Genomic DNA, 26,918 nt, shown 5'->3' on the forward strand with positions numbered 1-26,918 from the left:
GTGGGAATGGTCGCAGTCAGCGTCAGTTAGTGGTACGGTGTCATTATCTTTTCGACGTCTAACCTTGCACTTTGGAACATGAAAGACACTGCGAGGTGACTGCAAAAGATCAAGATCAAGTGGTTCGATGCACTTTTTACGATCATACGTTAAGCCTAATGCTGAGGCAAGTAACTATGTAACGTGTGGGTAAAAGTCTTTGATAATTGGCGTAAGGAAAAAAAGATTATACATATATAGGGTGCCTGTACCAGTATCGCACTACCTAAGGAAATGTATTGCTACAAAAATAAGAAGAAGACCGACAAATGTCTCTGATATGTCAAATGATTGATTTGTGTTCATACTTTACAGGAAAAATATAGAAACGGAGCAACGGTGCCAAAACTACTTTTGATATTTATGACGGCGTGTGCCAATGATAGGAACCCTGTACCAGTTATGGAAACAATTTCTAATTTCGGTTCCACTTTGCACTATTTACAAACATTCCTTATGGGATTAGCTACACTATGGCAGAATAGGGTGAAAGGAAGCCGAAATTTTAAGGAAAATTATTTATTTTTATCACAATTTGAGCAAAGTTTGAATGAGTGCAATCATCTTTTGTGAACGTGATCTTTTCTTCACAATTTTTTTTCTTGTTGATTTGCATCGTTGAAGGTTGAATATCAACTTTGGCGAATTTGAGGTAGGGGTAGGCGGGGCAATATGGACACCCGGGGCAGAATGGACACCCTCAATATTTTGAAATATGCGAACTTTTTTGAACTTTTAATGAATGAAGAATATAGTCCATTTATCTAAAACGTAGTTTCAGGAAAGAAACATTCGAAATTAAAATTATACTTGATTTTAAACGAAAAAGTTGCGTCCTCCGTTTTTTGTACATGGAAATTATAATTTTCACACCATCTAAAATAAGATTTAGTAATTAATTTATTGCAGGTCGATTTAAACCTGATATTTCTAGAATACATGCAAGTAGTTTTATTGTGTCTACTCTACATGCTTAACATGTTTATACTTTCTTCTTATTATATCAAAAATCAAGATTGGAAATATCTTCTGCTGCCGGGGCAAAATGAACACTCACCTTTATGAAAGAAGCGGCAAGGGAAAAATATAACCTAAATCACAAACCAACCAAATTCTTCGATTTCAGTAGATTTTCGATTAAATGTTCACTATAGTAGACATACGGTGAAACAAATTGGCCAAAAAACGACAGCAGTGTAAAATAGTTGTTCTAGGCACAGCTGTACATGCCGACAAAAACGAAGCTTTATCCAAAACAGCCTGAATTTAAATTAACTGAACAAAAATGAACTACTTCGGCGTATTATTCATCCATAATAGTTGTTTTGTAATGAAATGACTTTATAGGTGTAAATAATGTACGAAATTCGTAAAAGTCTCATGGTGTCCATATTGCCCCATGGGGGTGTCCATTCTGCTCCGTATGCTTGAAGACGGTCATGAAAAACTAACATTTTTCAAAACATTCAAAAAGTGTGGGATAAATCATTTTTCTTCGTGAACATTCTTATGCAATAGATGCTAAATAGACTTTAAAAGGATACATGTATCAAAAAACTAAATAATTTTTGACATCTTGCCAGGTAAAGTTGGCAAAAACCTTAAGGTGTCCATATTGCCCCGCCTACCCCTAATATAGCCATAAGGGGGCGTCCATAAATGACGTAGCTTTTTTAAGCGATTTCTAATACCCCCTCCCCCCTCGTAGCATTTTGTCACAAATTCAGATACCCCCCTCTATAAATGACGTAACACCCCCCCCCTCCCTCAACAAAATTTACATGAACAAAAAAACTCAAACTTAGCTCTGATTTCAATTTTAACTTGTATGTCAATAGAATATTATAAAAAAAAAACACAATAGCGAGAAAACCTTGCCGACTGCCAGGTTCAGATCGCCGACATCAAGACCATATATAGGTGCACCACCTATAGGTGCAACCAGTGGAGATTATTATCACCAAAGTTAATGACTCAATAAACCATCCATCGTTCTGCTTGATGCCGAAGAACAGGAAATTTATGCTCCCAATACCATATTAGCCTAGAAGCTCTTCCGAAGATATTAGATTGCTCACTAATAAATCTATTAAGAATATCAAATTGGTTCCATTTGAATAAAATTCATCACGACATTCGAAGGACCCTGCAGGAGTTTCTTCTAAAATTCTTACAGCAGTTCATTTTGGAATTCCTCAAGAAGTTTCTTTTGAGATTCCCATTTTTGAGAATGTCTCCCTTTTTAGTTCCTCCAGCACTTCTTTCTGGGATTTCTCCATGAATTTTCTTTGGGATTCCAATAGAATTCCTTCTTATTGTATTCCTTCAGGGATTACTTCGAAGATCCCTCCAATAATTCATTCTGGAGTTTCTTCTTAGATTCTTCCAAAAACTCCTTCTTGGATTTCTCCAGGAGCTTTTTTAAAGTTTTTCTAACAGTTTATCCAAGGAAACCCCTTCAGGAGTTCTTTCACGGTTTTCTTCTCCTTTCTTCCACCAGCAGTTTCTTTGGACATCTGTAAGGGATTTTAACCGGAATTTCTTTTGCGATTCCATCAGAGAGTATTGTGATGTTCTTTGCTGTGCATGTGCATGCATCGCTCCTGTGAGGGGTGAGTATGGCAGCATAATCGATCATGTTCGCTCTCGCGTGAAATTCAAAACAATAGATGCGCGGGTGTTTGGTGTTCAGTGTTGTGATGTTCTTTTGGTTTATTAATGTGTCTTTTGTTGCGTTCAGTGCATTCCTACGTGGAATGGGCTAAAAGTTTCTGCTCCCTGATGGGGTGGAGACGCGCGACAGGATTTCTTTTATTAGATATGTTTCGTATAGAAAAGTGCGCGAAAGTTAGTGTTTATTGATCCATTGTCAAATCATATCACCTGTGAGGTATACACTCCCGTTCAAAAGTTTGGGGTCACCCCCTCAAAAACATGTCATTTTTTTAGGCCCATATCTCCGCCAATTTGCGTCCGATTTCAAAACCCTAGGTTTCATTCAAAAGATAATAAGTCAAAGAAACTTTGAACATGATTTAAAAGAAACTTTTTCAAAAAAATTTGTATGTAAACTTAACCCAAAGTTGCCAAATTTTCTAAAAAATGAATATAAACTTACGGCAGTGTCGCTGGAAGTTGGGTCGACCAAATTTTAAGATGAGAGCGGTAATATGACCTATTTTCTATTAGCTTTCAAATGCTTTTTACAGAACTTAGCTAAAAAATCTAGAAAAAAAAGTTATTAAGTAAATTAATCCTTGATGTCATCGACCAAAAGTTTGGGGTCACCCCTCAAAATGCTGTATCGGCCAAAAGTTTGGGGTCACTATCATAAAACATAGAAAAGTGATTTGTTGATATCTTTGTCATCTTTCATTCAATTTTAATTCTTCTTGGCTTATTTGAAACAAAATGAATGATACTTACTGCATAGACATTGAAACACACATATTTGTTGAAATTTACATACTAAAACTTAACGTAAAGTTGCCTTATTTTTTGAAGCGTGGTAAAATGTGCTAACTTTACATAACATTTTTATATAGAAAAAACGTTAAATACGTTAAGTTGAAGACATCAAACGTAAATTTAGTTAATTATCTTTGAAATGAGCCAAGAATAATTAAAATTGAACTATAGATGACGAAGATATCACCAAATCACTTTTCCATGTTTTACGATAGTGACCCCAAACTTTTGGCCGATACATCATATTGAGGTGTGACCCCAAACTTTTGGTCGATGACATCAAGGATTAATTTACTTAATAACTTTTTTTCTAGATTTTTTAGCTAAGTTCTGTAAAAAGCACTTGAAAGCTAATAGAAAATGGGTCATATTACCGCTCTCATCTTAAAACTTGGTCGACCCACCTTCCAGCGACACTGCTGTAAGTTTATATTCATTTTTTAGAAAATTTGGCAACTTTGGGTTAAGTTCACATACAAAATTTTTTGAAAAAGTTTCTTTTAAATCATGTTCAAAGTTTCTTTGACTTATTATCTTTTGAATGAAACCTAGGGTTTTGAAATCGGACGCAAATTGGCGGAGATATGTATGTATGTATGTATGTATGTACAATCCATCTCCCACTGACCGGCAGTGCTTTTATGGAAGAAAAATGTCTGCGCCTATTTTTAACTTTTATCCATAGACGCAAACACTTTTAGTCCTGGAGATGGAAGGTGATAGCTCTACTGCACGTCCAACGACCCATTTCAAGTATGACAGGGCTACCACGTACATCTTGAGGTCGTTTTCTGAAACAGTAAGCCCCGCATTGATGCATCCGGATACCAATTGGATATCTGAAATGCATTAACACTTCCTGAATCAAAAATTTGCATTTTTGTTTCTGGCGCGTATTTGGTAAGGTAAATATCATATGTATGAATATAATGACGTTTTTTTTTAATTAGAAAGATCTCACCAAGTTCTTCATAGTCTGCCGTGATGTAGTTGTATTCTTATTTCTCCAGCGGTGCAGCAACGACCCAAATAGGATTGATTTCATTGCCGCGTTCACTTAAAACCACGTGGAGCGATCAACCGAGTCAGCGATTACTGGCATCACACCGAAACTCCCGAATGATACTACGCTGAATATACACTTTCATACGCGGAAAAGTGACTGGGTGGCGTAATACCTCCCTCGTGCACTGAAATCGCCGGCGTCATCGTTTATTCTGGGCCGAAAATGAAAAACTCAAACGAACGCGTACCGAAACTAGCTCCTGCTGTCTTGAACCTCCCTCGCGCACTCGTACACTTTCAAATGAACATATGAAGCGATATTCGAACGACAAAATTCACATTTTTTTACAATTCTTATTCACGCAAATTGGCGGAGATATGGGCCTAAAAAAATGACATATTTTTGAGGGGGTGACCCCAAACTTTTGAACGGGAGTGTACTTCGGAGCCGATAATAGAAATACGGTCGGATTTAAACCACGTAGAAATACTTGCACTTTTTATTAATTTATCAGAGCGTCCTCGTCTCGTATCCCGGTCCCTGGACCAACCTTTCTCGCTCTCCCCGTTATCCCCCTTCTCTCTTCGTGTGTGTCGTCCGCTGTCTCAAGGGATAGGATAATACACTTACATTCGGTAGGGGGTATGAAGCTAACCAACTTAAGGTATGACTCTACAGACTCTACAACCCTCCCCAGGTTTTATTGAAACTCAAAATAATGTGGAATATAATCCGAAAATCTGGAGGGTTCCTTCCGTACCCGCTTCGAACACGTTGGAGCGATTTCCAACGGCACATGGTCGGTCTGACCTTGATGGTGATGTGCTTCCTTCGGACTTCCCTCAATTGTAACCTCGGATTCGCCATGCGGTGCATGCGCTGCTTCTTCCGGTTCGATTCGCTTCAGGTCAGCTACGTTTCTTCGATATTCCTTACCGTCTTCGGATGAACGCACGGTTCCCGGGTAGAGGAAAAGATCTAAATAATAGCATATTTTGATATGGAGATCAAAAAGTGATATTGGTTTGATTGACATAAGAGATAAAAGATCTAAAAATAATATCACAATTTTACTCCTGGAACATCATCATCATATCATATTTAGATTTTGTAAGATCTAACCAATAGCAGCGAGCTATTCATTTGATCTTGAAATATCAAATTTTGATATTTTTCAGATGTTCCAGGAACATTTTTTAGATATTATTTTCAGATCTTTTATCTCTTATATCAATCAAACCAATATCACGTTTTGATCGTCAGTATTTCACCTCTACCCGGGTTGTGTCTCCACCACTCCTCCGAACTACAACATATTCTTCTGGGCCAAAAGTGGAACTCAACTTATTCTCCTTACGCATACGCTTCAGTAGAACTCGATCACCAACATCTATGGCACTCCTTCGTGCACGACGCTTCACATCAGCTGCCATTCTCCCCTTTTCTTTCTAGACTTTGTCATGATCTCGCACGTTTTCATCTATTTGGGAGCTACGCGGAAGTTGTGGCAGCTTTGAACGAATTCTACGACCAAACATCAATTCCGAAGGAGAGATCCCTGTAGTTGGATGAGGTGTAGCATGATACGAAAGCATGTATTGAACCAACGCTTGTTTCCAGTCTTGACCCAATTCTTGTGCGATTCTGAGGCGTTTCAGGATGGAACGATTCTGTCTTTCAACCTCACCGTTTTGTTGAGGCCAGTACGGAATTGTGTTGACTAATCGGATGCCAAACTCTTCACAGAAACTTTTGAACTCCTCGCAATTTGCACTAAACTGTGGGCCATTATCTGCTCGTATAGTTAGTGGCACCCCATAGCGGCAGAAGATTTTACCTAATTCGTCAATAGTATGTTTTGTGGTAATTCGTTGCATTTCGCAGACCTCGAGATAACGACTGTAGTAATCTACAACAACAAGCAGTGTTTCTCCATTTGGAAGCGGGCCAAGAAAATCTATCGCTATGTCTTCCCAAGCACCATTTGGCATTTCCTTTCGTACCATAGGCTGCGGAGGATCAGGTGTGGAGACTAGAAGACATCCTCTACACTTCTTAACGAAAGCTTCGATCGCCAGGTCCATCTTTGGCCACCACACGGCAGTCCGTAGATGGGACTTCATTGTACGCATTCCTAAATGCCCCTCGTGTGCGATTCTGATTACCCTATCACGCAGCGAAACAGGCACCACAATTCGATCGGATCTTAGCAAAACTTCTCCAAATCGGCATAGTTCGCTTGCAATCACTCGAAAAGAGATAGGCAATTCCTCGATGTTTCCCTTGTCAACCGCTTCAAGTACTTCTTGGATCTCTAAATCTTTCTGCGATGCTTCAATGATTTCGTCCCAACGAAGAGCAACAGACGTAGCTGATGACAAGGCCACATGTTTAACGAACATTTCATCCCTCTGATCGAATGGCACTAGTTTAAGAGAACTCAACCGTGACAGGACATCTGCAAGATTTTTGTCACCCGAAATGTGGGTCACTAAATAATCAAATGCTTGAAGGCGAAGAACCCAACGTTCTATTCTTGCACACGGCCGTGACCTTTCAGTGAACAGGTATACTAAAGCCTTACAGTCCGTTAGAATATCGAATTGGCGACCATATAGATATATCTGAAAACGCTCCACACTCCAAACTATCGCCAAGGCCTCTTTTTCCGTCTGGCAATAGCGTTTTTCGGTATCAGTGAGGGATTTTGAAGCGCACGTAACAACACGGCTATTCCCTAACGAGTCAGTTTGAATCAGTATGGCTCCTAATCCGATAGGACTTGCATCAGTCATAATAGTAGTTCGATGATCCTTATTGAAGAACCCCAGCCGTAAGATCTCGACCATAGCTGCCTTAATGCTATCGAACGACTGTTGATGTTGCTCAGTCCAGGTAAACTTAGAATCTTTCTTTGTAAGCGTTCGGAGTGGTTCGTCTAATATAGCTAAATTGGGTATGAACTTGTTAAGATAATTGGCCAGCCCCAAGAAACTTCGCACTTCTGCCTCGTTTTCTGGACGCCGGAATGATTGTATAGCCACCACTTTATCCTTTGCCGGAATGACCCCGTCTGAAGAAATTGTATGGCCCAAAAAGTCAACTTTTGTTACCCCAAACACACATTTATCCCAATTTAGCTCGACTCCACGATCTTCGAAACGTTTCAGCACCTAATAGAATGATATAACAGACAACTTTATTTATTTTTATTTTGTTTTTAACTCAAATTTCAATAAAATTAATCAAACATCAACGCATCACTTATTTCCCCTTGCATTGTATCAATCACTTGTCAACGTACCTGTTTCAGTCGCTCGTCATGTTCCTCTCGTGTGCTTCCTTCGATGATCACATCGTCCAAATACCAGGACGTCCCTTCGCAACCTGCCAGTATTTGATCCATCACCTTTTGGAACAACTCGGGTGCCGTAACGAGTCCAAAAGGAAGCCTTTTGAAACGAAACAATCCTTTGTTTGTGATGAACACTGTAACATCCCGCGACTCCGGTGCTAGCTCGACCTGCAGAAAGGCGTCCTTGATGTCCAGCTTGCTCCAAAATCTTCCTTTGCCCAACCTCGCTATGTATTCATCGACGACTGGCATAGGATGTCTCTCACGAAGGACCGCTTCGTTGACTCGGCGCAGATCTAAGCAGATACGGGGTTCACCGTTGTGCTTCCCGACAACTACAATTGGCGAAACCCAAGAGGCTGGACCTTGCTTCACCTCGATGATGTCTTTGGTCAGTAATTGGTCAAGTTTTCGATTTACGGCATCTTCGAGAGGAATCGGGACCCGACGTATGGGCTGGAATACAGGCTTCGCATTTGGATCCATATGAATGTGAACTTGGATATCTTTTATTTTCGAAAACGCTTTATCATCACTTGTCACGTGGTAGGCATCCAAACCAACTTTTAAGATCCCTAACTCCTTGGATGTTTTGTCCCCAAGCAGGGATCGTTGTCCACCTTGTACAACATAAAATTCAGCTGCTGTCGACTTAGTTCCGACCTTGACATCTGCCACGAATGTACCTAATATGGGTAACGGCATATCACTCGCGTAACCCTTAAGGATCCGGGCACTTCCTTTTACGCATTGACGTACTCTGATCTTATCCTGCTTCAAGCTTTCCCAAACCGTATCCGGAATTAAATTTGCATCGGAGCCTGAATCAATCAGAAGATCCAGTTTCACTCCGCCCACTTCACAGGAAAGTACGTTGGTATCATTTCCTGAATAAAATGCATAATATGTCTTCTCGGGGTTATGTTGAACTGGTGGGCCTGCAACTTTGTCCTCTTCGACGGCACGAATACGATCTTTATCTGGCAAAGCCTTCTTCTTAGAACCTCGCAGACGACAACAAGACTCAAAATGCCCAGTCACTTTACATCCATGGCACACGATGTTACGCGCCGGACATCTTCTATCTGTTGAGATGTGATCACGACGACCGCAGTTGTAACAACGGATAATCTTTGGGTAGGACAGATTGTCTCGCGGCGGGATAAACTTCTTCGGATCGCGACGTGTATTTTGTGGCATTCGATCGTGGCCTCCCTTGATTGCAGCAGTTATCTTGAACGCTTGTTGACCGTTTGAGGCCACCTTGGAACTTCCATTTAAATCTTTGACTTGAATGTCAATGCTTTCCAAAGCGACTCCCAAAGATTCTATTTCCGCGAGTGAACGATCTTGCTGTAGAATCCGACGTCGCAATTCCGTGGACGCACAGCCTTCAACTACTGCGTCCGTCAAAAATATGTCTGTCAGAACATCCCGGATTTCGTTCGAATACTTATCGAACCCACAATCTGACGCTTGCTGGCGTAAACGCAGCATGAAATCGGCAAACCTCTCTCCTTCTTTTTGCTTCATTTGCTTCAATTTATGCCGTTCTAGGCAATCCTGCCGGCAAGGCTGGAAGAATCCGTCAAGTGCGTTTATAGCAACATCGTACCACTGTTTTTCAATAGATACAAGTGGAAAGTTTTCGCGATCAGGAAGGTTTTGAAAAACCCGCTGTAACTGTGGGCCACCCAAATGAAGAAGTATGGCTCGCTTCTTTCTTTGGTCCTCGATATCATATGCTTCGAAGTAGCATTCCAAAGCCCCTTTCCAAACCCTCCACTCGTTAAACAGACGATGTTTTTCTATATCGTCACACCGGAACTGCTGTATGGCCCGACTGCTATCCATCTGTAATAGATTCATTTGAATGGAAATGCAATCAGTGACCCAACAGTACCCTAAAGATTATATGATGGAATTTTCAACTAGTCGACGAATATAAAAAGTCGTTTGCCCATTGGTAAGAATAAACGCTATTAAGATTTGTATCATCATTTATTTATTATGCACCACTCATATACATCTGCTGATGCATCAAATCGATAGTTAGTCCTTTTTGTAATCCATGATCGTTGCTCACGTCACAGCGCTGTTATCGCGATTCATACCCATGGTCGAAGTGAATGACCACCTCCTGCAGCGACTACTGCAGGTACAAACAGCTACAGTCTAGACTCCTACTACACGGTTGGTTCGGGGGTGCAGTAGGAATCCGTGTTGTGGGAATCATAGAGCTTATGGGATTTCGCCTAATTGGGGGTGTGAGCGAATATCTCAGGCGTATTACAAGATAGCACCATACTTTCTTTGGCAAAGTTGTAGTACTAGAATAGATCTACCACACAATGCCAACTATTATCCAATTAGTTGGCAATTCGGCCGATAGAGGCGCTATGTAGAAGTGGTTGCTATGTACACTCGCCAGTAGAAGCACTCATAAGTTATCACATGCGATATCTCTAGATCTACTTTATTTGGAATAATGCTGTCTTCGGCAAAGTTGTACAGTAGGTCAACAGCTATCTGGCAATTCAATAATTAGTTGGTTATTTCGCCGCTGGGTGGCGCTAGTTGTCAAGCAAAGCTTCAAACTCCGCTATCTCGAGATCCAGAGCAGATAGCAATGTGCCGTCTTCGGCAAAGTTCTTCAGGAAGTCAAGAGCAATCTGGTGGTTCAACAATTAGTTGATGATTTCGCCGCTAGGTGGCGCTAGTTGTCAAGTAAAGCTTCAAACTCCGATATCTCGAGACACACAGTAGATAGAAAAGTGCCGTCTTCGGCAAAGTTCTTTAGGAAGTCAAGAGCAATCTGGTGGTTCAACAATTAGTTGGTGATTTCTCCGCTAGGTGGCGCTAGTTGTCAAGTAAAGCTTCAAATTCCGCTATCTCAAGATTCAGAGCAGATAGAAAAGTGCCGTCTTCGGCAAAGTTCTTCAGGAAGTCAAAAGCAATTTGTTGGTTCAACAATTAGTTGGTGATTTCACCGCTAGGTGGCGCTAGTTGTCAAGTAAAGCTTCAAACTCCGCTATCTCGAGACCCACAGCAGATAGAAAAGTGCCGTCTTCGGCAAAGTTCTTCAGGAAGTCAAGAGCAATCTGGTGGTTCAACAATTAGTTAGTGATTTCGCCGCTAGGTTGCGCTAGTTGTCAAGTAAAGCTTCAAATTCCGCTATCTCGAGATTCAGAGCAGATAGAAAAGTGCCGTCTTCGGCAAAGTTCTTCAGGAAGTCAAAAGCAATCTGTTGGTTCAACAATTAGTTGGTGATTTCGCCGCTAGGTGGCGGTAGTTGTCAAATAAATTTTCAAACTCCGCTATCTTGATATCCAGAGTAGATAGAAAAATGTCGTCTTCGGCAAAGTTCTTTAGGAAGTCAAGAGCAATGTAGTAGCTCAACAGTTAGTTGGTGATTTCACCGCTAGTTGTCAAGTAAAGCTTCAAACTCCGCTATCTCGACATTCAGAGCAGATATAAAAGTGCCGTCTTCGGCAAAGTTCTTCAGGAAGTAAAGAGCAATTTGGTGATTCAATAATTAGTTGGTGATTTCGCCGCTAGATGGCACTAGTCGTGAAACAAAATTTTAAACTTCTCTAGCTCGCTCGAGATTTATAGGAACCTTCCTTCGTGGATTCTTTCAGATTTTTTTTCCGGTGACTCTAAAAATACCTCTGTTAACGCCAGTTTTAGCCAATTCTGACTGTAAAATAGGCTCACAGTTTATTCGAGCAGTTGTATCCATTTTTTATTAGTGTAGCGTTCTAATAAGATACACAAAACAAAAAAGCAATTGCCCATGACCATTTTATAGATCTTCGGGGTGGAGCGGACCTGGTGTGATGGTTAGAATACTTGACTATCACGCCGAGGACCTGGGATCGAATCCCACTCCCGACAAACTCGCAAATTGTGAGTTCTTCCTTCGGAAGGGAAGTAAAGCGTGAGTCCCGAGATGAACTAGCCTAGGGCTAAAAATCTCGTTAATACAGATAAAAAAAAAAAAAAAGATCTTCGGGGACATTTCGGGTTTCCCGCCAAATTATATGACTATAAAAGACCATCAGATACTCCAGTAGAACAACATTAGTATAAGAAAAACTGTAGTAAATTGTCCTTTATACAAAATATGACCAGAAGATAAATGTTCCGTGTTACCTGTATAGTAATAAATAAACCGACCAACCCGAATAAAGTGCTTCGTTACTGTACCTGTTAAACTGCTGTAAATTGTTTAATCAGTGATAGTCCCCGGAACTGACCAACATAGCACCGATCCCAGACAGACGCTGGAATGTGCGTGAACAACCTCCAAAGATTATTTCAGGAGTTCCTATAGTAATCCCTTCAGGAAGTATTTCTTGACATTCCTCCAGGAATATCTTAAGAATATCTCTTATTGGAACTACTGCACAACATTCTCCAGTTTTCCAGAATATTTCCGATTTCCGATGAATTGTTTTAAAGGATTCCTTCAGAAACTTCTTAATGATTTTATTCAGAAATTCCTCAAGGATGTTCTTCAAAAATGACTTAAGCGAATTTCTTAGAAACTAATCCAGGATTATTTTCCTTTTTTTCCAAAAATTTCTCATGAAATTCTTCCAGAAGTTCCTCCACAGCCATTTCAGTAGTTTTTGTAGTGAATCTCAGGAATTCCCCTGAAGATTTTTTTAGAAGCTCCACCAACGATTGTTTCTGAAATTGTTTCGATGAAATTAAGTCTCATCATTTAAGGACATTTCTTTAGAAATTCTTACAGATAGCCCTCCAAGAATAACTCCTACATATTTATGTAATTTTATGGACTACTTCTGTAAATATCTGTGGAGTAATATCTCGAAGAATTCCCGGAAGAATCTCCAAAGGAATCCCAGGACATATTTCTGAAAGAACCGCAGGAGGCATTCCAAAGAAAAACCTTCTAGGCATTTCTTTGGTAACCCCTGACTATATTTTCTAAGGGACTCCTTGGAAGAAAGTCATGGAAAAATGTTTGAGGTAATCTCTTAGTGATATTAACCCTCCAGCGCGTGCGCTGTTGTAAAAAGAACAACAGCACCAAAAAACCTCGCTCGTTATATTCAACGTGCGCGTGGTGCAGTTTTGGTTGTTTGATGACGCGCATCCTAGAAGGTTAATGAAAAAATCCTTTAACTACTGAAGGAGTCTTAAGTGATATTTCAGATGAAATTCTTTAGTAGGCTTTAGATGAAATCCATAGAGTAATTTCTGAAAAAAACCTCGGAGGAATTTTTGAATAAATTGTTTTTCTAATTCCTGAAGATTTTGTGGAAGAATCAGGCGTGGCGCAAATTTATCGCACAGAACGTAAGCAATTTAATGACGTTAATTTATAGATCTTAAGACTTATTAATACGTCATTCTTGAAAAATTGAATTCAATGTGACGTAAAAAATTTGTGAATCGTGCATCATTACGTTACATATGACGAAAAATTCAGTTAAATGTAAAAGAAAATTACGTCACTTGAGCATTTATGGTAAATTTATGGAGGAACTTAAAACACCTCTAAAAAATATTTGAATATTATTTTATGAATCCTTGGAGAAATTTCTGCAAGAATGCTGGACTTTTTATTTTCTAAAAATGAAACCCTGTAAGAATGTCAGGAATCCATGGATGGTTTTCTGAAAAACAAAATCCCTGGAAAAATTTCTTAAATAATCCATGAGCTTCTCAAGCATGGAGTTGTTTTAGAAGAATTTATGATGAAATTTCTGGAGGGTACTGTATAGGAATTTCTGAAGATTGCATGGAATATATGCCTTGAATAATGTCATTCTTAAATTGCCATAAAAATCTTCCAAGAGATAAACAAAGGATATGTAGGAGGATATGTTTGTGAACCAAATTAGATGACCGCTAAGACTTTTTTTGATAATAAGTTATGGATTACAAAAGAGACTCGCCTAGTAGGGTAATTTGCCAATTGTTGCACGACTATAAATTCGCCAATTATTGCACACCTCATAAGAATAACATGGAGTGTGCAACAATAGCCAAGTTTTTAGCCGTGCAACAATTGGCAAATTACCCTACTTGAAATTGAATAAGTGAGGATCAAAAAAAAAAAATAAAAGTAAATCAAATGAAGATGTTACAAAAGATATACCTACTAGAAGAATTCCAGAAATATACATCTAATATGCAGAAGGAAAAACAATAGAAATTGTTTAAAATTTGCTATCAGGTTTAAATAGGTGGTTCGTAAAGTGTTGGCGAGAAAAAAATCTTTGTCGTTTTCTCATCGGCATGGGAAATTTGGGTCGGCGGCGTGGAAAAATATGAACAGCGGCGTGCCGGGTCAATTTAACTGGAGGCGGTGGCGTGGAAAAATCGTCGGCGACGGCGGCGCGGCGCGGCAGTGCACACGTCTAGTGGTAAGAATCCACAGGTGACCGCTAATTCATAGTGTTATGCGGCTTTATGCTTACCGTGCCAAGAAATGAATGGAAGGGGGTCTAATAAAAACCTAACCACAAACGGAGCCTGTGAAGAATTAGGGCGTCCTCCACAGTATTTCGCCCTTACTGCGCTAACCGGAGCAATGGTGTAGTGGACCTTGCGTTTCTCCGAGATAATCAGTTGTCATTCTTAAGTTTCAAATTTGAGGCTAAATAAGGGCGGGATTATTCTAATGTTGTAAATTAGCTTACATTACTACCTATATAGTTAATGCGTTTTTCAACTAAGTTTGCAGCTTTACTTGACAACTAGCGCCACCTAGCGGCGAAATCACCAACTAATTGTTGAGCTACTATATTGCTCTTGACTTCCTAAAGAACTTTGCCGAAGACGACATTTTTCTATCTACTCTGGATATCTAGATAGCGGAGTTTGAAAATTTATTTGACCACTACCGCCACCTAGCGGCGAAATCACCAACTAATTGTTGAACCAACAAATTGTTTTTGACTTCCTGGAGAACTTTGCCGAAGACGGCACTTTTCTATCTGCTCTGAATCTCGAGATAGCGGAATTTGAAGCTTTACTTGACAACTAGCGCCACCTAGCGGCGAAATCACCAACTAATTGTTGAACCACCAGATTGCTTTTGATTTTCTGAAGAACTTTGCCGAAGACGGCACTTTTCTATCTGCTCTGGATCCCAAGATTGAGAAGTTTAAAATTTTACTTGAAAACTAGCGCCACCTAGCAGCGAAATCACTAACTAATTGTTGAACCACCAGATTGCTCTTGACTTCCTGAAGAACTTTGCCGAATACGGCACTTTTCTATCTGCTGTGGGTCTCGAGATAGTGGAGTTTGGAGCTTTACTTGACAACTAGCGCCACCTAGCGGCGAAATCACCGACTAGTTGTTGAACCAACAAATCGCTTTTGACTTCCTGAAGAACTTTGCCGAAGACGGCACTTTTCTATCTGCTCTGAATCTCGAGATAGCGGAGTTTGAAGCTTTGCTTGGCAACTAGCGCCACCTAGCGGCGAAATAACCAACTAATTATTGAATTGCCAGATAGCTGTTGACCTACTGTACAACTTTGCCGAAGACAGCATTATTCCAAATAAAGTAGATCTAGAGATATCGCATGTGATAACTTATGAGTGCTTCTACTGGCGAGTGTACATAGCAACCACTTCTACATAGCGCCTCTATCGGCCAAATTGCCAACTAATTGGATAATGGTTGGCATTGTGTGGTAGATCTATTCTAGTACTACAACTTTGCCAAAGAAAGTATGGTGCTATCTTGTAATACGCCTGAGATATTCGCTCACACCCCCAATTAGGCAAAATCCCATAAGCTCTGTGATTCCCACAACACGGACGGCCGTGTACTAGGAATCCGTGTAATAGGTGACCGTGTAGACGGAAGCCGTGTAGTAGGAGTCTAGACTGTATGATTTTATATTTTCCCATGGTCAATTGTTACTGATCACCTCCTGCAGCGACTACTACAGGTACTTCCTACACCCGTGGTCATTGACCACCACCTGCAGCGACTACTACAGGTACTTCCTACACCCGTGATCATTGACCACCACCTGCAGCAACTACTGCAGGTACCTTTACCAGAGACCCGTGTTCAATTACAATTAACCACCTTCTACAGCAATCGCCATAGACACAAAATATCCATACCCGTGATCTTGTTGTGATCACCTCCAAAAGCTACAGCTAATGGCACTAGTTCAACATTTGTTTCGTACTCAAATCACTTGAACACCTCTTTGATTCAGTCGTATAGGTACATCACCGGGCTGATTTTTTTTCCGCAACCAACATTCAATGTATCTCTTATGAAGAACTGTCATGGAAGCAAACGATACATCATCAGAATCATCAATAGTACACTTTTCCATTCAAGTAACATCACTCCCATATCAAAACAAATGATGATGCGTTCTTATAGGAATTTCTAACAAGATTCTCCGGCAGGCACCAGCTCAACCACAGCCACGTACTGTTGCATCTCACTCGTGATCTCACTAATACTGACCACTTCGACATGGAAAAAAAAAATCTTCAACCCACCCGCCATTTTGACACAACAAGCAGTGCAGTATCCAGTTCGTAAAATATGAAATAACATCGCTAATACTCACGTTTTCCGAAATCCTCGTCGCCAAATTGTGAGGTATACTTCGGAGCCGATAATAGAAATACGGTCGGATTTAAACCACGTAGAAATACTTGCACTTTTTATTAATTTATCAGAGCGTCCTCGTCTCGTATCCCGGTCCCTGGACCAACCTTTCTCGCTCTCCCCGTTATCCCCCTTCTCTCTTCGTGTGTGTCGTCCGCTGTCTCAAGGGATAGGATAATACACTTACATTCGGTAGGGGGTATGAAGCTAACCAACTTAAGGTATGACTCTACAGACTCTACATCACCAACCATAGGTGACTCCCAGACTGACAATGTACCCTACCCTACTAACAAAAAAATCCTTCCTGAGACAAACGTGGAGATGCAGCGATTTGCGGTCTTTTTAACAACGATTGTCTTACTAACATTCCCTTCCTATCTCGATGACCGTAAGGACTAGCCGGCGCCGTTATTGACCTTAATAAAGTTGAGAGCTCTCAAACTGTGTACATTGAGAATAGTAAGCTAGTCCCAAGCCCTATTCATTGGTTCCTTGTGCAATTTCGATCCCGGAGTAGCAACTACGAATTGTGCGGTCATCCATGCTCATGCAATTTCTTTTGAGATTCCATCAAAACTTTTTTCTGTGTTTCCAAAAGAAGTTTCTTTCGGGATTCCTCCAGCAGTTCCTTCTTGGTTTCCTTCAGAAATTCACTCAGATATTCATTCCAATATCTCGGCATGTAACCCCTCCGGATTTCTTTCAAAACCCTCCCAGAAGTTGCTTCTGGGATTTCTCCAGGAGTTTTTTATTGGATTCCTTCAGGAATACCTTCCTGGATTCTTCTGGGATTCCTCGAGGACTTTCTTCTAGGATTTATCCAGGATTTTTTTTTGCGGGGACTCCTCCAGTAACTTTTTCCGGCATCCCTCCATTCACTCCATCCAGGATTCTTCCCGGATCTCTTATACAATTCTTCGAGGAATCCCTTTACGGATTCCCCCCACAGTTGCTTCTGGAATTTCTCCAGGATTTTCTTTCCTAGATTTCACCAGGAGTTATATCCAGATAATCTTCCGTGATTCCCCAAAAGTTATTTTCGGGATTCCTTCAGGAATTCCTTACAGGATTCTTTCAATTATTTCTTCCGTGCTTTCTTCAGAAACTAAACCAGGAGTTCCTTCTGACAATCTTTGAATATCTCCTTCTGAGATTCTTCCAGAAGTTTATTCAAGATTTCTCCGAAAGCTTCATCTAGAATTGTACGTGTACTCCTCACGGAATTTCTTTTGAAATTTCTCTTTTTCCTTTCAAGCTTGTTCCAGGATGACCTTCTGAAATTCTTCTGGAAGTTCTTTCAGGGATTCCTTCTGAGATTCCTCCAGATTCTTTTGGAATGTTTTCAGATTTTTTTTCTGGAATTCCCAGTAGGAATTCCTGTGGAAATGTTATCCTTTCTCTGTTGGAGAAACCTTTAAACAACACAATGAAAAATTCCTCCTAGAGGAGCTCCCCAAGAAATTGTTGGATGAATTCTTCGAGGAAGTCCTGTAGAAACTATATAAGGAACTCCTGGAATAAAGCCGTAATGCCAAAAACTTAGAAAATTTTTCTTTTGCAACCTTAGCAGCGTGTAGTGCCCTAGAGCAAGCGCCAAACTATTGGTCTTGAGAAGCATTTGAGCGAAATTGATTTTTGTCTGCAAACACAATACATTATTCTATACGCAGGATTTCAAAACCGCTTTCTCAGATACAGTTGTTGCGTCCGATAGCTGCATGTCTTGTGAAATGAAGCCGGCATTTATTTCCATTATTTGTTATTACAATAATGTGAATCCAAAAACAAAAATGCAATATTTTTTTATTTGCTGGATAATGAAAATTAATGCAATTAAAATTGTTATTGATTATGATTTTTTTTTTTCAATAGACCTAGTAGAAAGCTACGTAGCATATCATAAACCCCTACCCCCCTATCGTCACACTTCGTCACAAAATCACGAACACTACTAAAGCTCACTACTAAAGCTCCAGTGCAATACTTCTGTTAGTTTCGAAAACATCAACAGTTTTTGTTATAGATTTGAAGGACTAAGCTTGACAGTTTGGGCTGCAAAACGGTGAGTCGAAAAGGAGAGCGTCCAACATAGCTTTGGTCCTCACAAGTTCCTACCTCATGCTTCCACGGGTAAAGCGATGACAAAAATCGCCAGCTAAGAGTTGTGTGCTTAGCTGGTAGTGCAGCATGGGCACTGTTGTCCTTCTGACTTCAGCTAGATTGAAGAGATACGTCTCGAGCGTCTGTTCACCAAGGAGGTGTGGCTCAAACAGCGTCTGTTCTGGCATCCAGCGGCTGAGTATGAATCGCTGCATCACGCCCAGCTAGATCCAAGTTGGTAGTTGCAGTGTTGGTTGGGATGTTAAACAGAACAGGCAAGGATGTATACTATCACCGCTACTGTTCCTCATCGTAATCGACCGTGAGCCAAATCGTGGATTGCTGTGGCAACCTAAATGAGTTCGAACTGGCTGATGACGTTGCTCTCCTAGCTCAACGGCGCTTTGACATGCAGAGCAAACTCGAGGACCTTGCCAATCGCTCCTCAGCGGCAGGTCTCACCATCAATGTCAACAAGACCAAATCGTTGGATGTAAACACGGCCAACCCTTCCAGCTTAACGGTAGCTGGGCAATCAGTGAAGAATGTTGAAAGCTTCCAAAATCTTGGTAGCCAAATGGCGGCCGATGTCAGCACCAAGATCGACATAGGTGCACGGATCTAGAAGACGAGGGCTGCTTTTGCAAGTTTAAGAAATGTAAGGAAAAACAACCAGATCAGTCGACGCACCAAAATCAGAATTTTTAACTCGAACGTGAAATCTGTGCTGCTATACACCAGTGAAACCTTCATCAACAGATGCCTGCAGTATATAATTCGTGCATGATGGCCTAACAATAGGATCTCCAACGTGGAGCTCCATCGCTCCATCGTCGATGTCCTAAAAGCCGATAGCGACAGAAATTCGGGAGTGAAAGTGAATATGGGTCGGCCACACTTTACGGAGGGGTGGGAACGAAATCTGCAAACAAGTGTTATACTGGAACCTAGCAGGACATCGCAGCAGAGGCAGACCCAGAGGCTCATGACGCGCAGCCTCAACAACGAAAAGAGCAAGTCGACAGATATTTGATCTGGCCACAGGTCAAGGCGATGGCTGGCAATCGCCCAGGATGGAAATCTTTCAATTCGGCCCTCTGCACCACCGTGGGTGCCCAGGACTGAAAGTAAGTAAGTAAGTAAGCTTGACAGTTTAGAACAGTGATTCCCAAAGTGGGCGAAAATCAGGCCCAGGGGGGCGAAAATCTGAGAAATCAAAATTGGGGGGCGAAAATACTAAAAAAGGGGGCGATTTTTTCAATGATTGGAAAACATCAAAAGTATTGAATAACAAGTCGAGAATGTGAACTGAATCATAAAAACTCCCTGACATTCAAACTTATAGTTCAAGTTTTGTCTAGGATAATACAAAATGCTGTGACTATTAAACATAAGCATCGACTTAATATTACAGAATTATTGATATTTATTTGGACTCTTTGGAAAAATTGCTAGACAAGACTGCTACAAGTATTTCTGAAGGGTTTGTGTGATTCTGGAAATCTAAATTAAAATATATTTGGAAACTTCTATAATGAACATTCGTGAATCGTGATTAGTTTTTGTCAAAATTATGAAAAGAACATAGTTTTTTTTTCGCGAATTGGTGAGAAAAATAGCGTTTCAACTCATAGGCTGACTTATTCATGAAACTTCCAAGCAAAAACATGAATATCAGACGAATTTCAGAACACTTTTCTGATGAAATTCATATCACAGTGTTTACAGACAACTGCGTTAAGGCGAAACTGGAAGCATTTCCTCACTTTTTGGTTTTTGATTTTTTATTAAAAAACGAAGCAATATTTTCAAAATCGGTTTTCGTGCACATGTAGAGTATAGATCAAGGTATCTTCTGAATTTTTTATGTAGAGGAAAATGTTTTTCGTTTTTGCAGAAACCATTTTTGAACAAAATTTCACAAAAAAAATGGTTTCTGCAAAAATGGAAAACATTTTTCAACTCAAAAAAATTAAGAAGATACCTTGATCCATACTCTACATGTGCACGAAAACCGATTTTGAAAATATTGCTTCGTTATTTAATAAAAAATCAAAAACCGAAAACATGAGAAAATGCTTCCAGTTTCGCCTTAATTTGTTAAGTTAATTTGAAAACATTCCAAAAATTCTGCGTGAAATTTCATTTAAATATTCCTTTTAAATCTAGTCATTAATGCTGCATGTTTACTTATTTGATAATTTATTTAAAACACAGAAAGCATTCAAATTTATACGAAGCTCGTTGATTTGAATCTGGATGTGGATTTGGAGAAACTTAACTACATTTGAAAATACACCGATATTTTTTATTATTATTATTTTTTCTTTATTATCCAGATTTTCAGCCCTCAGCAACACACCGATACTTTTCTGAGTTGCACTTTTTTCACATAACATATGCTTGTAATTGTTTTCAAATTCTTCACCAGTCTTATTTGACTACTTGTGACCAAACATTTACTCTCAGTTGTTGAAAAGTCCTTTTGAAAGCAATGATAAAACATGTGGTTGGGAATATTGAGTGTTCATATGTGTTCACAGTTCGTTCTATTTTGATTAATGAATGTTCAACTAACAACGGTTTGAGAAGTAGACATAAACATGATTTAAATATTTTGTAAGTACGACAAAAATTCACTATATTTGTTTTTGAATACGAAAAATCAACGCATTTACAAAACAATTTAATGAAAATGAGAGTGACACAGATTTAGATACACTGAATATCACTGCTAGATTTGCCACAGTAGCGCTTTTAAAGGCTTTGGCTAAGCACAGTTTCAGCCTTCTACTATTAAAAAATAAAATCTCACCTAGGGGGGCGAAAATATTTTTTTTAAGCTCTAAGGGGGCGATACCTGCTAAAAGTTTGGGAAACATTGGTTTAGAACATTCCAAGATAAAGACGACCGTTACACACTTCCTGAGAGGGCTTTATAGAACTGGTATGTTCATTATTTTGTTTTTGCCTTTCTCGTACACCAAGGTGTACCGAAAGGCTATATGTTCACTCCAAAAATGAAATTTTGATAGAGCCCTCGGAGGGGTCAAGTGTTATATACCAATCGACTCAGCTCGACGAGTTGAGATGATGTCTGTGTATGTATGTGTGTGTGTATGTATGTGTGTGTGTATGTATGTATGTGTGTGTACAAAAAAAAACTCACATCACTTTTTGGCAGTAAACCTGAACCGATTTTAATGACCGACGGTTCATTCGACGGGGAATCTGGTCCCATTGTTTCCTATTGAAAATGGTTTGGATCGGTCCAGCCGTTCCGGAATTATGGCCATTTAGGTGTTCCGGACCGGTACCCTAGGAAGGGGCCAGATATGAAAATGCAACAAACCCATGCATGCGACCCATCAAACCACGACATTTTCAATTATCTGATAAACGGGAAGTAGGAAAATATTCTCTGACTATATCTGAACCGGTAGTGTTCCGGAACCGGTTCCGGGTGTCCCGCCGGAAGTGTCAAAAAAAAGTGAGCATAATCCATGCATGCGACACGTCAAATAGCGGCTTTTTCGATAACCAGTTGAATGGTAAGCAGGAAAATAGTTTCAGACCATGTTTGAACCGGTAGTGTTCCGGAACCGGTTCCGGATGTCCTGCTGGAAGTGGTCAATTAAAAAAGTGAATCAAACCCATGCATGCGACACATCAAAGAGCGGCTTTTTCGATAACCAGATAAACGATTAGCAAGAACATAGTTTCATACCGTATCTAAACCGGTTGTGTTCCGGAACCGGTTCCAGGTGTCCCGTCGGAAGTGACCAATTAAAAAACTAAACCAAACCCATGCATGCGAAACATCAAATCATCAAAAATGTTCGTTAACCAGATGAACGGGCAGCAAGAAAATTGTCTCTGACCACACTTTTACAAGATTACCGGCAGTGTTGCAGAATTAGGATTGGATGCATTGCTGAAATTACGCAGGTGAACAAAATTGATGCAAGCGATTAATATGAGTAAAAGAACAAAATCTTGATAAAAAATTAAGCGATCTTGTTAAATTACACCATTTTAGATTCCTGGGGCGTCATTATACAGTAGGATGAATCAACGTTGTATGGAAAAATTTAAATTTTATAGTATCAATCCCCTTTTGCGTCTAAAATTACTGAGAACAATTTTGATGCAACTGGTTCACCCCTGGCGCTCTGTAACACGGTTTAAATTTGAATGGGTTTGTTATGGGAAATTTCGCTTGCTTGCACTTTTTTGTCAAATTTTACATGAATCTTATAGCTAATGATAATAAAATATAGGCTAAAGTGTGCAGGGAAAAATTTGCCGAAATGTCTTGATAATGATCGGCATCCAGTGCTAGTGAAGTTGGTCAAGTAGTCAACTGAGAGGTTTGATATTTTTCAGCTCTGTCTATACGTTTAACATAGCGTCGGAATATAACTCATCAGTAAGTTTCCATCCCGAACAGGAATGAATAACTGCCACATAACTGGAGGATACCAAAATCAGTTATCATACCAAGACTAGGTATTGGTCGGTTATCCAGGTATTGAAAATAACTTATTTTGGTATTTGGTAGGTATTGATACAATACCTCAACGAGTTATTGGTTTGGTGTTGAGGATGGTTTGAGGTATTATTCAATTATGGAAAACCCCCTATTTGTATGGAAAAATCGCCAATTCTTATTTAGGTATTGCCATACCTGATGACATTATTCGCGCGTTATGCACAGAATACACACCAGTTATTATTTTAGGTATTTTACCTCTTATGCAGGGCTGCCTAATACTTCATTCAGGTTGTAGGTATTCGGTTTTCCATACCTGAGTTAGTTATTCTTCAGCTATTTTCTCCTGCTCGGGATATTCGATTATGACTTTGATAAAATTCTTGCTTTTCTGAATAAGGCTGACACAAATTTCGATTTTCTCTTAAGTCGAGAGGGGTCCCCGCTTGGAAATTTTGGTCAGAATTCAACATTTTGAGGAAGGGCACAAATAAATAAACCAATTTTTTTTTCAATTTTAAGGTGAAATTGGAGTCTTCTAGAAAATTTCTTATCAAACCCGATGAGTTAGGTGGTTTTTCTTAATTGTTTGAGAATGTTTTCCTCAAATACATTTATTATTTATCAACCCCACCCTCCATTGACGAGTCAACGAGCACTGTAACAAAAGAAGAAAATGAGTTTTTTTTCCGTTCTAGAGTATTCTCAGGATTCAGGAACCCTTCGGCTTCTGGCGACGGAAAAAATGTTAAGTACATATTCGACGAGAAAGGCACTATCACCACTAGGTGGATTAATCTGGGTTTTTATACCTTAAAATTATATCAATCATTCCGGTAATTTAGAATGTGTTATATGAATTTGGAATGGTAGAGTTCACTTTTACCAGTTCATGGCTTCATAAATGTCTTGGGTTCATATAAGACCCCATCAGCAATAAAGATAACATTTAACTGGATAAATAGGGTTCTGAATTCAGATTTGACTACTTAATGATGCACTCGCCCATATGAATCCACTGCTCCAGTAAGGATAAATTTCCATTAAGTTGAAAAAGAATGTAGATGCACCCAATCGACAATCAAATTTCCAAGCTCAAACGAAAACAAAAATTTACCGGTTATTGACTTAGACGAGTACCCATTCAAGATGCAACCCAACTAAACGATATCCAAAGAGATGTGATTCAATTTGCATACGACAGCAGTTGTTTCCATATACTCCGTTTGCATGCAGTTCGTTTCGTAGCCGTAGTCATCCCAGCCAGTTCAAAGTGGATTTTGTCGGTCCTTAATTTTATTTCCTAGCTTATTGCTGTATGTTTGCCAATAGACACTTCAGTTAATTGAAAATTTTCCTCCTTCGTTTCGAGTGCGAATTCAGGGAATGTCCTTCAGTATTTGCCAGGAAATTTGAGTTGATTAAATTATTTGTTCGTAAAAACAATTCACCATGAATCTTTCCGATGGGGTCCTAAACGACTGTCGAACACACTGGCAAACGGGAACGAGAGCTTTCGAAATGAAATGAAATGGAAACCACGTCCGGAATGGGTCTGTCGTCGGTCTTGGGCTCTTCAATTTGAATCACTTCCGGGGAAATTTTCCCCGAGAGGAAACCATTGGTAGCGCCTTCAGCAACCTGAAAGCTCCTACCTACCTATTTCAATTTAATTTTCGTACGAAGCGAACGCGGAAACGGGAGAAACTCGCAACAGCTTTTCCGAGCAAAGCATGGTGGGTGGCTGCGAAAGAAAAAACATTAAGAAATGGAACGATTTTATAGAATACGTGAGCTTTTACCGATTGTCATTTTTCCCACAGCCGGTCAGCAAGGAGCATGACTGGAACTCGAAATAAAATGAAGTCTAAAACAGAAGAAGAGCAGAAGTTACATTTTCTATTTCCTTCCGATAACGATGGAGCAGCGAGGGCGTTTGTAAGGCGAACAGATGCCGAACACAAAAAAATCTTTCCAAGAAAAGTTCAAATCCCACAAACTAGACGACACGAGCATAAAAAGCGAGATAGTGGTAAAGTTGGCACTATCTGCTTGAATGGTGCGGTGAGAAAGGGATAAGAAAAATCAATGTTTTATGTTGGTGGACCTTTCTAATCAATGTTTTATCTACATGGACCATGTTCGAGGAGGACCTGCAAGCACTCGGAGTTTTTGAGCGACGCGTGCTAAGGACGTTCGTTGGCGACATGCAGGAGAACGGGGTGTGATGACAAAGGATGTACCACGAGATCGCTGCGCTCTACGGTGAACCCATTATTCAGAAGGTTGCCAAAATCTGAGATATGGTAGGCATGGCATTTCGCAAGAATGCTGGTTAGCAACTATGATTTTTTTCCAAATCAATTCATTACTCAACAGTCCCACTTTACGCGTAAATGAGAAGAAAATGCTATTTTATTTGAGCTTATTTGGTTTCACAAACTTTTTGATTTCACATGAAATAGTAAATATTATTATAATACCACAATGGTTTAAACATGGCGTGTATTACAATATGCCTTTGTTGAATGCCATGGGATTGTACTCGTTGTTTTATTCAATTAATAAATGCCAAATGAATTACATTCATGCTGAAAATATGGTCATGCCAAATGGTCCTAGATCCTATATTTTACTATTTTTAGCGACATATATGACAATTTCAACACCTTATGACCTTAAAGGATTGCTCCAATGACTAAATAAGATCACACCAATGCGTTGCATCATTGCGATGATGCTATAAGATGCTCGAACCACAAATGCTCCACCATCTTCAAACCAATCGGTACCTCTATCAGAGGTGTAGTGCAAATGAATCAATTACTTCATTAAGTGAAATTATGAAAAGCCCCTACGTTTTACTTAATATCCAAATATCCAATGTTCAATCATTCAGATGAGTAACTTCAGGAGAAATTCTTGGACCTTAAGTATTAAAAAAAAAGTCCGGATTAATCCACCTAGTGGTGATAGTGCCTTTCTCGTCGAATATGTACTCATGATCTTTCCGTCGACGTAAGCACCCTGAATCCTGTGAATACTTTATTTATAAAAGCAAGAATTTAATCCAAGCCATCATCGTTGGGAAACTTATTGATGGCACATATTTCCCTATATTTCCAACGTTATGGTCAATGTATAGACAGCTGAAAAATATCAGACCTCTTAGTTGACTGCGTGACCACCTTTACTATTACTGGAGGCCGATCAATACCAAGACTTTAAAACAAGCTAAAATATAATTTATTTCACAACAAAAAATCACTTTACAGTCTTTGATAAACTTTTTCCTGCACACTTTACTGGTTACTAGATTCATAAAATTTGACCAAAAAAATTGAAGCAAGTGAAATTTTTCATACTGAATTCAATTCAAATTTAAACCATATCACAGAGCGCGAGGAGCAACCAGTCGGATCAAAATTTTGCGCAGTAATTTTAGACGCAAAAAGGGATTGACAATTTTTGTTCGAGGTTGATGCGATTTAAACAGGAACTAAAAAAAGGTGTGATTCGTTGAGCCTGCTTCAGTTTTGTAAAGATTTTGTTCTCTTACACATATTTATCGCTGTTTTCCTGGAGATACCTGGAACCGGTTCCAAGACTGTACCTATTGTTTTAAATACTTATGGTCTGAGACTAGTCTCTTGCTAACTGTTCAACAGGTTTTCTGAAAAGCCGAAAATTGATGTGCATGCATGGATTTGATTCATTTTACATTTTGGGCATTCTGGTGGAACATACAAAACGGGTTCTGGAACACTACCGGTAGTCTCTGATGTGATCAAAGGCTGTGTTCCTGCAAACCGTTCATTAGGTTATCA

At 39.7% G+C, this 26,918-nt stretch overlaps 1 protein-coding gene across 1 annotated transcript in view; it reads right to left on the bottom strand.

Annotated features, from left to right (window-relative positions):
- Nucleotides 1-5,213: 5,213 nt before the first annotated feature.
- LOC134290727 (uncharacterized protein K02A2.6-like) overlaps nucleotides 5,214-26,918 on the bottom strand; it is a 42,313-nt gene continuing 20,608 nt past the window's right edge. Inside the window, exons 2-5 of the mRNA XM_062857912.1 lie at nucleotides 9,543-9,722; nucleotides 7,818-9,485; nucleotides 6,201-7,686; nucleotides 5,214-5,491 (exon numbers count right to left, since the gene is read on the bottom strand). Coding sequence (XP_062713896.1) covers nucleotides 5,214-5,491; nucleotides 6,201-7,686; nucleotides 7,818-9,485; nucleotides 9,543-9,722 — 3,612 coding nt within the window. The remainder of the gene's footprint in view (nucleotides 5,492-6,200; nucleotides 7,687-7,817; nucleotides 9,486-9,542; nucleotides 9,723-26,918) is intronic.

The sequence above is a fragment of the Aedes albopictus genome, chromosome 3 (genome assembly GCF_035046485.1).
Source record: "Aedes albopictus strain Foshan chromosome 3, AalbF5, whole genome shotgun sequence".
NCBI classification, from domain to species: Eukaryota; Metazoa; Arthropoda; class Insecta; order Diptera; family Culicidae; genus Aedes; species Aedes albopictus.